The 13,410-nt window shown below is 36.2% G+C and overlaps 1 protein-coding gene across 1 annotated transcript in view; it reads right to left on the bottom strand.

The window, feature by feature from the left end:
* COL24A1 (collagen type XXIV alpha 1 chain) overlaps positions 1–13,410 on the bottom strand; it is a 395,306-nt gene that overhangs the window by 275,156 nt on the left and 106,740 nt on the right. The window contains exons 14-19 of the mRNA XM_045980771.1: positions 11,655–11,708; positions 8,514–8,558; positions 2,820–2,873; positions 2,701–2,745; positions 2,456–2,509; positions 2,126–2,179 (exon numbers count right to left, since the gene is read on the bottom strand). Coding sequence (XP_045836727.1) covers positions 2,126–2,179; positions 2,456–2,509; positions 2,701–2,745; positions 2,820–2,873; positions 8,514–8,558; positions 11,655–11,708 — 306 coding nt within the window. The remainder of the gene's footprint in view (positions 1–2,125; positions 2,180–2,455; positions 2,510–2,700; positions 2,746–2,819; positions 2,874–8,513; positions 8,559–11,654; positions 11,709–13,410) is intronic.

Below are 13,410 nucleotides of genomic sequence, written 5' to 3'. Positions count from 1 at the left end.
TTGCTAGCCACTGCAGATATTGTGAGTTCCTGTTATGTGATTAGAATCATCCTTGAAAAACAGAAGCTTTTTGTTAGCTTCATAACCTATTTTTATGCCCTTTATTTATACAGTTCGGAATTTCTGAGATTCAACTCCAGAGCCCAAGTCTGGGTACATGACTGACCAGGTTTACTCCAAGTCCAGGGCAAAAAAACTAGTAAGAGCGAAGCTCACCACCAGCATGCCACTTGACAAAAAGACACTAAAAACTGAGAGATGTATATGAAATGCCATCACTGTTAGAAGTTATACTGAATGAGGTATAAAAAGTGCTATGTCTTGGGGCACCTGGGTGGCTCAGTGGGTTAGGCCGCTGCCTTCGGCTCGGGTCATGATCTCAGGGTCCTGGGATCGAGCCCCACATTGGGTTCTCTACTCAGCAGGGAGCCTGCATCCCCTCTCTCTCTGCCTGCCTCTCTACTTGTGATCTCTCTCTCTCTCTCTCTCTCTCCCCGTCAAATAAATAAATAATAAATAAAACCTTTAAAAAAAAAAAAAAAAGTGCTATGTCTTAATGCTGTTTCCTCTGACAAAAAATAAACAAGCCTGAGATAGGAGGAGAGAGTTAGAGGAAACACAATGATTTGCTCAGGGAACAACTTTTTTTTTTTTTTTAAAGATTTTATTTATTTATTTGACAGATAGAGATCACAAGTAGGCAGAGAGGCAGGCAGAGAGAGAGAGAGAGAGGAGGAAACAGGCTTCCCGCCGGGCAGAGAGCCCGATGTGGGCTTGATCCCAGGACCCTGGGATCATGACCCGAGCGGAAGGCAGAGGCTTTAACCCACTGAGCCACCCAGGCGACCCAGGGAACAACTTTTTTAAAAATGTAGATTTTAGGGGCGCCTGGGTGGCTCAGTGGGTTAAAGCCTCTGCCTTTGGCTCAGGTCATGATCCCAGGGTCTTGGGATCGAGCCCCACATCGGGCTCTATGCTCAGCATGGAGTCTGCTTCCCTTCCTCTCTCTCTGCCTGCCTCTCTGCCTACTTGTGATCTCTGTCTCTCAAATAAATAAATAAAATCTTTTTTAAAAAATGTAGATTTTAATGTTATATTAATACATTTTTATAATTTCCATCTATTTTTCTATCTACAATCACCTGCACCTTCATAGAGTTGTAATCAATTATTAATCAATATTAGAAATCCCAGAGCAATCTTAAAATATTAAATCCTAAAACAGTATGGCACAGTGGCTGAGTATGAGCTCTGACATAGGATTACCTAGATTTTCCCAGATGGCCAACAACTAACTATGGAAACATGGACAAGTTATTTAACTCTGTGTCTCAGTTTCTCCAATCTGTAAAATAAGAACAATAATAGTACCAACTTCATATGATTTTTGTAAAGACAAAATTGGAGGTATAGACTTAGAATAGTGACTGGTACTTTGTAAACACTCAGTACCTCTTAGCTATAATAATTATCATGACTTTTAATGTAGAGAGACATGCTTAACTATGTTTTAGCCATTATTTAAATGATTTTAATTACTCAGTAATTTCAGTTTGAATTAGGTTTCATGTTAACTACAATATAAGGTATTCTTTTTTTTTTTTTTTCAATTAACAGATGCCCAAAGGTTAAAAAAAAAGACAAAGAATTAGTATATTTGTGCCCACGGGGTGTGACATGCTATCTTTTCTTCACAATATTTCTTTAACAAAATATATTAGAATGAAAGATATTTGGAAAAATTAAAACATTATTTAAGGTGCTTTGTATTTTCTGTCTTAAATATCTATTGTTTACTTCATAATAGTATTATTATAAATAACAATCGTTATGAATAGTATTATTCATAACAAATCAAACGAAATCTCTAGGGCCCACAGAAGTTTGGTTTGGGGCTGGTATGAGGTGGAGGGCAGGAAGGATGAGGTCCAATACTCTACAGAATGTGAGCTGAAAAGCTGAAAACTCGAAGGATTAGCTGAGCCCTAAAATTGAGGAGAAAAAAAATGCCAGACTGGTAACCCTAGCTCCTACTTACACTCCACTAACACCAACAAGTGTCAAGACTCATGCCGTGATGTACACTTTGTTAATGGGAAAGAGCAAAGGAAAAGTTCAAACCTACTGAAGGTCCTGGCTTTCCTCTCATCCCTGGTGGCCCTGGAACACCAACAGCACCCTACAGAAGAGAACAATAGAGAGAAGATGAAAGCTATTATACCACAAGAGACAGCTATGCCTCTGTATACAAACTGCTTAAAAAAAATTCATGGAGTGAAGCTAAAAACTTTGAGAAAACCATTTCAAACAAAATGTGTAAAACCATATTGATACCACATCCTAAGTAAGTACATGGTTAAAATAATCATTACTCCTTTTTTTCTTTTAAGGAATTATACTTTTTCACTGAATTTTTCGTATTTACATAAACTTAATGGTTAAAAAAAAAAGGTACCTTGTCTCCAGGATACCCTAATTCTCCTGGCTCCCCTGTAATGCCTTGTTCACCCTAGAGGGCACATTTAATACAAAGACACTTAAGCAACACAACATGGCAATACTATAAGAAAGCAAATATTTATTACAGAAGAACAATTTCTATTTTTCCTACTTCTGATAAAAACTGTATAATTGACAATACACACAAGGAAAGAATGTGATGAGAAATTATCTCTATGATAATGTAAATATTTAAATCACCTTATCACCTTTGATTCCAGGTAGGCCCTTATTCCCGGAAAGACCCTAAAAAAAAGTGATATTTTGTGACATCATAGAGAAATTAAAGGAAAATATCCATTATGCAAATAGAGACATACCATTGGGCCAGGATTTCCAGAAGGTCCAACTGGTCCAATAAGGCCAATACTGCCCTGAAAAGCAATTAGACAGAAAGGCATCATTAAGCATCCACTAGGATTAGAAAGAGAATATGGTAAAATTAATTAATTAACCCAGAACAGTTCATTGCACTAAGCTCCCACATGTATCTTGTTCTTCCACAACTTCTTTTTCTCTCCACGTTTAGAAATCATACCAGTGTTGGAAACTTTAGCAAGGTCATCCTACTCCCTAAAGCCTATTCATACCTGTGTAGTCCACAAGCATCCTCCCCTTCCTCTAATCTGTATAATGCTTAACTCTCCTTGACATTCATCTTGAAATACTTCTCTAACTAGATAATATCTTGAAGAGCAGGGAAATATTTTAGTGCCAGTAGTCAATAAATACTTCATTTGATCATCTATTTTTACTCCATCCATTTATTCAGGAATTATTCACTGGGCACTTACTATGTTCCAGGCATTCCAGTGATTTTATTTCATGATTTGAAATTTTCAGAAGGATAAAGTTTACCATAATTTCAGGGATAAACTGAGCACTGAACAAAAGACTCTACTCTTCTGGGCTTCTGTCATTCATTCATCATTTAACATTTCTTGAACATAACACGGACACAGACGCTGTAGTTGTGTGGAGGAAATAAAGATGAAAAAGACAGTCACCAACACTGAGGTTCTCAGTTTAATGCTCCAACACAAGACTCCTCAAAAATATAACAAACTATCATCTCTTATAAGCAAGCGATTTTAAAAACTCCTCAAATATAACATAAAATAGAAGACAAAGCAACTGTGTGGCTCAGTGGGTTAAAGCCTCTGCCTTCAGCTCAGGTCATGATCCCAGAATCCTGGGATCGAGCCCCGCATAGGGCTCTCTGCTCAGTGGGGAACCTGCTTCCTCCTCTCTCTCTGCCTGCCTCTCTGCCTACTTGTAATCTCTGCCTGTCAAATAAATAAATAAAATCTTAAAAAAAAAAAAAAAGAAGACAAAGGCCAAGAGCCACAATAAGGGTAATTCAAAGTTAAATTTGGAAAAAAAAAAAAAATGGCTTGGGGATCACTTACAATTTTGTGTCGCTGCCACGTTCATTTTCCTTCCCTCTCTTGCTACCTCTCTGTGCCTAGCTTCTGTATCATCCTTCATCTTCACAGAACAAGTTGCCTTACACCTCCCTTTTATGGTTTTCAAACATTAAGGAAATCCTAAATGTGTATTTGTGGCAATGCTAGAAATGTTGCCCCTTTTACTAAATTTCTTAGGAAAGCCTCCCAGGCTCTCACTACTAGGTTTGCACCAACCCTTCCTGTCTTGTCTACTTCCATTTGTTGCTACTTCTCCTTTATTTCTACCTTGTCCAAATCCCACATTCTAGCCACAATGGACGGTTTTCCATTCTCTGAACATGGTCTCTCTTTATTACATGCCCCAAGCCTTTGAAGATATAGTTACCAATACTGAAATGGCTTTCTGCTGCACTAGTGAGTATACTGTACCATACTTTTCTCTTTGTGTTCCTAGACTGCACATTCTGTGAAAGTAGAAGCATGTTTATTGATTTTTTACTTCCCAGACACAACATAGTACTTGGCACATAATAACTTTGAAATAAAGTATGGAATGAACACTGAAGGACCTGTCTGAATAGTCAAACCCAAAAAGACAAGAAATAACAAGTGCTGGTGGGGATGTGGAGAAAAAGGAACCCTTGTGCATGTTGGTGGAAATGTAAATTGGTGGAGCCACTGTGGAAACCAATATGGACATTCTTCAGAAAATTAAAAGTAGAATTGCCATATGACCCAGTAATCCCACTACTGGCATTTACCCAAAGAAGAGAAAAAACATTAATTCAAAAAGATATATGGATCCTGTGTTTATTGCAATATTTCTTACAACAGCCAAGATATGGAAGCAACTCGAATGTCCACCCATAGACAAATGGATGAAGAAGATGTGGTACACACATACACACACACACACACACACACACACACACACACACACAGAGAGAGGAATATTACTCAGCCATAAAAAAAGACTGATATCTTGCCACTTGCAACAACATGGATGGACCTAGAGGTGAAAATGTTAAGTAAAATAACCAGAGAAAGACAAACCATATGATTTCACTCATATGTGCAATTTAAAAAACAAAATAAATGAACAAAAAAAAGACAAACAAACAAAAAGACAGAGAACTGGTGGTTGCTAAAGGGGAGGTTAGTAGTGAGATGGCTGAAATAGAAAAACAGAATTAGGAGTACATTTACTGTGATGAACGCTGATTAATGTACAGAGTTATTGAATGGTTATACTCTACACTTGTAATTAACACCATATGTTAATTACACTTTAGTAAAAAAAAAAATTTTTTTTTAACAGTGATTTCAAGAGCTCTATCTCCCAACATAACAGAGCATTGCTAATAGACTGCATTCATATAACACAAATTTCAGAGTGGAAAATATGACATCTTTTGCATGAGTCCTAAAGTCTGTGAAATATAATGGAGATAAATCATTTCCAACATGTTTAATCCTTAAATATATGAGAAAGGGAAAGAGTAATACTTTCCAACTTAATAGACAGATATACAATATTCATATGTCACTGACAAATTCTGTCAGTAGGAAACAACTTTTCTTATAATTACAGTGGCTAGTTTATTCAAAGTTCATAGCTTTAAAAATAATGAGAGTTTTAAAAAATACAAAAAACGTTTCTGTTTGGAAATTATGCAGCAATAATCTATGAAATATGGGGGGAATATCTTATAAACAAATAAACAAACATTTCTTTGTCATCCTGTTGGTTTTTTCTATGGGTAATAACATTAACTTTATTTCAGTAAACATATCACTGTGCATAGACTAATATTTTCAGATGAACATACTTTGTATGCACAATCTACTGTTTTACTTTTTAGTGACTCTAAAAAAATTATCACAGGGGCGCCTGGGTGGCTCAGTGGGTTAAGGCCTCTGCCTTCAGCTGGGGTCATGATCCCAGGGTCCTGGGATCGAGTCCTGCATCGGGCTCTCTGCTCAGCAGGGAGCCTGCTTCCTCCTCCTCTCTCTCTCTCTCTCTGCCTACTTGTGATCTGTCTGTCAAATAAATAAAATCTTTAAACAAAAAAAAATTATCACAAAATAGTAAGTGTTGAGAAATATTAAAGATATAAAAAATTATAGTAAAGATAAAAAAGATTTAGTATTATGGGGAACTAAAAAGTAAAATACTACATGTATAGAAAGCTCCAAAAAATAGCAAACATTTTGTGGTATGTTACAAATGGTGTGGAAAATCCTAGTCCCTAAAGACTACAGCTTTCTCAAAGCAATGCGCGATAGGCTAAGAGCAGCTTTTAGTTCCACAAGGATAGCCTGAAAGCCTTCAGCACTCTCTGCTGACCATAGTCCTCTTCCATGAGAAGACAGAGCAAACAGGAGAAATACTTCCATGCATGGCAGCTTAGCTGAGGGTGTCTGGGATACAGCACCAAAGGCAGAAAAGCCTCCCACACATCCAGAAGCAATAAAGAACTTTCAAGTCAAAGTTAGTTAAAGAAACAGAGACCCAAGGATAGGTTCTTCATATAAATTGAGCAGCCGCTAGCCAGTTAGAGCTCATGAGTGAGCACACTGTAGAGAAGACTTGGGGTTCCTCTTCAGGCTTTCCAACCACACCACCCACCCTCACAGGTGATAATCACTATCACTAATTAAGAAAGCAAATGACAATCAGCTGCAAGGAAAAAATCATTTAGAGGAAGCTGTGTCATCTCTTCTCAGAAACTATGCTTCCTATAAGAGAACAAGCAGATGTGTGCCTGCTGATAAACTGGGCAAGCAGACAAAGTGTTGATTATTAAATATAAAGGTTCTTTATAAATCTTTCCCAGTTATCATCAAATCTTCCCCTCCTTCCATTCCACTCCCATCCCACCACACTTCCTGGACTACAGTCCCACTACTCCTCTTTCCATTGCCCAAACTGCACTTTTTTCACCTCTTCCGTGCATTAAGAGAGGCATTCCTCTGCCTCAAGAATCCTCTTCCTGTCTATTCCACTCCATTCACGTATAATCTTCAAGATGTGGTTAAAACACGTCTCCTTTATGAAGCCTCCTCTCTCAGGATGACATAAATTGCTCCTTTCTCAGTGGTTTTTAGTCCATGAGAACAGTGATCACATCATATGATATACTGATTTTTCCTTCTATGCCCTGGATTATAACGTTGCCCAAAACAGAAAGCTTGTTTGTATTTTTAGGCCTAGCTCTAGTTCAGCATTTGATACACAGTAGGTTCTCACACTGTTTTGATTTAAAAATTTAGTAAATGTAAAATGGAGGTTGTAATACCTGTTCTATCGACTTGAGGAACAAATGAGATACGAGTGTGAAAGTACTTTGGAAAGTATAAAGTACTATCTCTATCAATGTAGAGATGAGGATTACAAAGATGACTGTTAGTATCATTTGGCACTTTCTTTTCTCTTTTTAGTATCTCTTCTTTCTTTTTAGAATCTCTTCCCAGCAACCAAAGGGTATACTGAGAAAGAGAAAGGACAAACAAACAACAACAAAAACCCAATTATGTTTACCAGCACTATTATGTGTTGGAACTGCACAGTCCTGGAGTAGAAAATGAGTAAGCATTAACTATTAGAGAAATATAGGTAAAGTGTTTCAGGTAGACAAACAAATGAAAGTGTAAAGGCCTTTTGGTAGGAAGGTTGCATGGCATCTGAGAACAAACAGTTTGCTAGTGCACAAAGTATGTCTCAAGATGCCCATGAGAACCAGAATAGTCTAGACATGCTAAACATTTTGGTCTTAAACTTGAGCATAATGGCAGAAGCTGCTGAGTTAACCAACTGATAGGTGAAATGAAGAATACATAAAGACTGAACCCCCTTCTCCAGCTTCCTTTCCTCCTCATTCGTAAAACCATGGACTACCACCTACAGTTTAATCCTACTCTAATTTCTGAGAAAAAAAAAAAAAAACTGTCCTTTGGCTTCCACCTTCACACAGAGCTTCTCGTGAAGCCTAAAGAAATCTCATGAGTTAAATGGTACCCATTATAAGGTAATATGAGTTTTAAGGAGGTGGTATAGCACATAGGTAGAATTATGGGCTCTGATTTGATAGCCTGCACACTCTATTTCAAATAAATTTTTAAAAAACTTTTAAAAATGTTTCGCAGCATTAATGAAGTGCAGCTACTACCAATTGTTCAGGATGTTTCCCAACTGTTTATTCAATTTTATTCTGAAATAAAATATACAGTTACCATGTGCTATAATATGGTATGGTATGGTATTCAGACCTATCTGTATCTATCCAGGCCTGATGGTATGAAAGAAAATTCAAAGGAGAGAAATGGCTGTTCTATGTCACACTTTTGAAGAAACAGAGTCTTAGGTATCTATTAATGAGACAGACATAAATAAATCTGTAGAAATTTGATATTTTAGATTACCATAAAGTTTAATTTTTTGATTTGTATTCTTGGCCTAATTTGTGTATCTGGTGGGAAAATACATTTGAGTAAGTCTGATATCCAACAATAACACTAAAACATCTCATTTTTCTAAAGAGTTTAAAATGCGGCTAACAAATATAAACACAATATTTTACAAGAATGATAATACTTGATACTCACTCTAAGCCCAGGAAATCCTGGAGGACCAATGCTACCTACAAGTCCCTATGTAAAAGAAAGTACAAGGGTGGTTAAATACAATTGCAAACTACTACGGGCATTTTCTAAAGACACAGACAAACATTTCTAGAAAAAAAAATATGTCAAATTTTACCCCCATGCATCTTCCTAAGAAGCATAAATCTCTGGTGGTAGTGTAAGTTATCCAAAAATGCCCTCGGCCCCATGCTTTTGGATGCCAGGACTACCACCTAGCCTGGGATATAGACTGTTCTGTGTCTTTTATGCATCTAATAAAGGAAGCAAATCCTATAAGTAGTCAGCATTATAGACATAACCAAGCTATGTATTACGTAAAAAGATAAGTTGTCAGCATATAGAGTTAGAAGAGCATTTTCAGATGGTTTAAAACACTATCCACTCTTGAAATATAATATTTAAATTCTTTAAACTTCAGTTTTCTTAAAGAATAAGAACAGTAACATTTGGGGGTGCTTGAGTGGCTCAGTCAGTTAAAGTATCCAACTTTTGATCTCAGCTCAGGTCTTGTTCTCACTATTAGGAGATCACAATGAAAGCTGTCATAATGTATAAAAGGTTTTGAAAAATTTCTCACAAATGTAATAAGAAATTACCAACATCATTAATTATGTATATAAGAAATGAGATTTTAAATTATCAATATAAATTTTTCTAGTAGATTTGTGGTCTTATGAACCCATCATTATAGTCTTTATGATAATTCCTAATCTAGTCCAAGGCAGTGTTAGAAAGTGAAAAGTAACCCCCCTTTTTTTGTATCTGAAGTTGTTTTGAAAATAAGGTACAGTAAAATATAGAGAGAATTATTTTTTCCTGTTTTGTCAAAGATCATTTGACCATAGAGTTGAGGGTCCATATCTGGGCTCTCCACTCTGTTCCACTGATCTATGTGTCTGTTTTTATGCCAATACCACGCTGTCTTGGTGATCACAGCTTTGTAGTAAAGCTTGAAATCAGGTAACGTGATGTCGCCAGTTTTGTTTTTGTTTTTCAAAATTTCCTTAGCAATTCGGGGTCTCTTCTGATTCCATACAAATTTTAGGATTATTTGCTCCAGCTCTTTGAAAAATACCCGTGGAATTTTGATTGGAATAGCATTAAAAGTATAGATTGCTCTAGGCAGTATAGACATTTTAACAATGTTTATTCTTCCGATCCAAGAGCATGGAACGGTCTTCCATCTTTTTGTGTCTTCTTCAATTTCTTTCATGAGTGTTCTGTAGTTCCTCGAGTACAGATCCTTTACCTCTTTGGTTAGGTTTATTCCCAGGTATCTTATGGTTCTTGGTGCTATAATAAATGGAATCGATTCTCTAATTCGCCTTTCTGTATTTTCATTGTTAGTGTATAAGAAAGTCACTGATTTCTGTACATTAACTTTGTATCCTGCCACGTTACTGAATTGCTGTATGAGTTCTAGTAGTTTGGGGGTGGAGTCTTTGGGGTTTTCCATATAAAGAATCATGTCATCTGTGAAGAGAGAGAGAGTTTGACTTCTTCATTGCCAATTTGGATACCTTTTATTTCTCTTTGTTGTCTGATTGCCATTGCTAGGACTTCTAATACTATGTTGAACAAGAGTGGTGAGAGTGGGCATCCTTGTCGTGTTCCTGATCTCAACGGGAAGGCTGCAAGCTTTTTCCCATTGAGGATGATATTTGCTGTGGGTCTTTCATAGATAGATTTTATGAAGTTCAGGAATGTTCCCTCTATCCCTATACTTTGAAGCGTTTTCATCAGGAACAGATGCTGGATTTTGTCAAATGCTTTTTCTGCATCAATTGAGAGGACCATGTGGTTCTTCTCTCTTCTCTTATTGATTTGTTCATCACATTGATTGATTTGTGAATGTTGAACCATCCTTGCAACCCAGGGATGAATCCCACCTGGTCATGGTGGATAATCTTTTTAATGTGCTGCTGGATCCTGTTTGCTAGGGTAAACTAAAATATCCAGTTTATCCTTATATTTTAAAGATATTAAAGCCTGAAAATGCTCTTCAAGAAGAATTACATTTAAATAAAGAGCAAATTTCAAAAAGAAATATTTTAAATATGGTAGAAGCCCAAACGTAACAAACTTCATGTATATTTAACTGACAAAAATTTAAATAAGATGGCTTCACAGTAGTTACGCAAGTACATAAATGGTATTTAAAGAAAAAATAAATAATGCTTTCTTACCCTTGAAATGAAAAGCTCCCCAGAATCAAAGGCAAGAAAACTATGGTAACCATTCTATTTAAAACATCTTTCAGGTTTTTAACAATTTATTTGGAATCAGCTCTACTCTTATCTGCCAAGACTTACAACAAATAAAACTGTGGCTAAATTAACTGAATAAATGATAAAGTCATAATTTAGAAAACTAAATAAAAAATAAATGATTTTCAAACACTTTAAGTATAAATGCTAGTAGTTCACCTGTATCTAAATATAAGAACTATTCCTAATTTAGGCTAAAAGGATTTAGTGATTAACTCTAATTCACCTTAAAATCTTATTAAAAGAATGTGTACATGGAATAGATTGGAGGGATTTGATAGATGCTCTTTGAGAGAAAAAAAAAAAGATTTTTCTACCTAATGTCAAAAAAAAAAAACAATCTATCATCATTCTTTGATAATATAATTAAACTAATTATAGAATAGTAACTTTCTAAAGAAAATAATAGCTGAATAATCCTAAAGGAGAAGATTTCTCTAGAAATCAATACCAAAAAGCCAGGTAGATCAATGACAGGCTTGAGACAAAAAGAGCAATCACCAGGAGCACAATATTTACATGAGGCTTGTTAGTACCTTCATGTACATGAAAGGCTCACCCCAAAAATATACAAGTCAGTATCATGATCATGTACTTCTAATATTTTATTTAAGCAGGTACATTTAACATGGTCACAATGATTCATTTTAATGATTCTCTCCCAGGACAGAATTTACTCATAACATTTTTGTCTTTACAAATAGGAATGCGCACAGAGGTATCAAAACTGTCTGGCTAATAGCACTTATTTGAATGTCACGAGGATGGCAAGTACAGGTGCTGTGGCATCTGAGTGATGTCAGATCACAAGGCTGGACCATAACAATATACTCACAGGACTGCCATCAGGGCCAGCAGGGCCTCTGTCTCCAAAGTCACCTGGAAAACCCTGGCCCAGGGAAAAACAAAGAAATGCTATTAAAACCAACACAGATAAATAATTCATTTTTATCCATTCATCTGTTGAAGGGCATCTCAGCTCTTTCCACAGTTTGGCTATTGTGGACCTTGCTGCTATGAACATTGGGGTGCATGTGCCCCTTCTTTTCACTGCACCTGTATCTTTGGAGTAAATACCCAGTAGTGCAGTTGCAGGGTCATAGGGTAGCTCTATTTTTAATGTCTTCAGGAACACCTATACGGTTTTCCAGAGTGGCTGTACCAGCTTGCATTCCCACCATCAGTGTAAGAGGCTTCCCCTTTCTCCACATAGTCCCAACACTTGTTCTTTCCTGTCTTGTTAATTTTCCCCATTCTAAGTGGTATTATAGTGGTATCTCATGGCTTTGATTTGTATTTCCCTGATGGCTAGTGATGTGTTACATATATACAATGGGATATTACTCAGCCATCAGAAAGGATGAATACCCACTATTTGCATATACATTGATGGAACTGGAGGGGATAATGCTAAGTGAAATAAGTCAAGCAGAGAAAGACAATTATCATATGATTTCACTCATATGTGAAATATAAGGAATAGTGTGGAGGACCACAGGGGAAGGGAGGGAAAACTGAATGGGAAGAAATAAGAGAGGGAGAGAAACCGTGAGACTCTGGACTCTGGGAAACACACTGTTACAGAAGGAAGGGAGGTGTGGGGATGGGGTAACCGAGTGATGGGTATTGGGGTGGGCACGTGTTGTGATGGACACTGGGTGCAACTAATGAATGTTGAACACTACGTCAAAAACTAGTAGTTACTCTATGCTGGCTAACTGAATACAATAAAAAAAATTCATTTTTGCTGTGTTCTCTGATAAGGAATTTACTAATAGGAAATATTTATTTCCTAATCTCTAAATTGTGATACAACAAAAACTTGTATTTGTTTTGTGTAATACTTCATTGATTTTGTTCAGTACATAATTTCTATGTTTTACCAAAATTATTTTACATGCCATATAATATAAACAAAGCAAAGTTGAAGAAAATATACATTTGTTTGGCACTATATAAAGAACCGCTGAATGAGAGAAACATAACAAAGATTTCTGCCTGACCAATCCATTAGTTATCTCCATGATTTCTTGCCATTCTTAGACCCACATCACAAAGAATGAAATGGCCAATACTATTTAAGCATGTACTTAGCACACTTACTATGTGCTAATGGCTTTAAACACTTTATTATATACATACTACTTCATTTTATCTTCATAACAAGTTGAATCAATGAATATTAATATCCCCTACTTTGCAGTTGAGAAAACTGAAGCACAGAGAGCTTAAATCACTTGCACTCACTAGCCACAGGCGAGTGGGACTGAGATTTGAATGGAGGAAGTCTGAATGCAGAATTAATGCTCTTTCTCCTCTTCTACACTGAATATTTTAGCTAATCATTTCAAGATAAGATAAACATGTAACAAATATAATTTAAATACTATGTTATTGGGGAAAGCCATAATGTACATAAATCCTGCAACCATAAAATGCAATGCCACTGAAAATCAAGATTTTCAGTGAAAATCTACTGAAGATTCCACACCATAAACTATGAAGGATAGTAAGTAACACACTTTCTTATCATATATTCTTCTGTAAAACAACTAACTCAATTACTCACTCAGTAACTATTACTTTATACA

The sequence above is a fragment of the Meles meles genome, chromosome 1 (assembly GCF_922984935.1).
Source record: "Meles meles chromosome 1, mMelMel3.1 paternal haplotype, whole genome shotgun sequence".
NCBI lineage: Eukaryota > Metazoa > Chordata > Mammalia > Carnivora > Mustelidae > Meles > Meles meles.
This window is presented reverse-complemented; position numbering and strand designations above follow the sequence as displayed.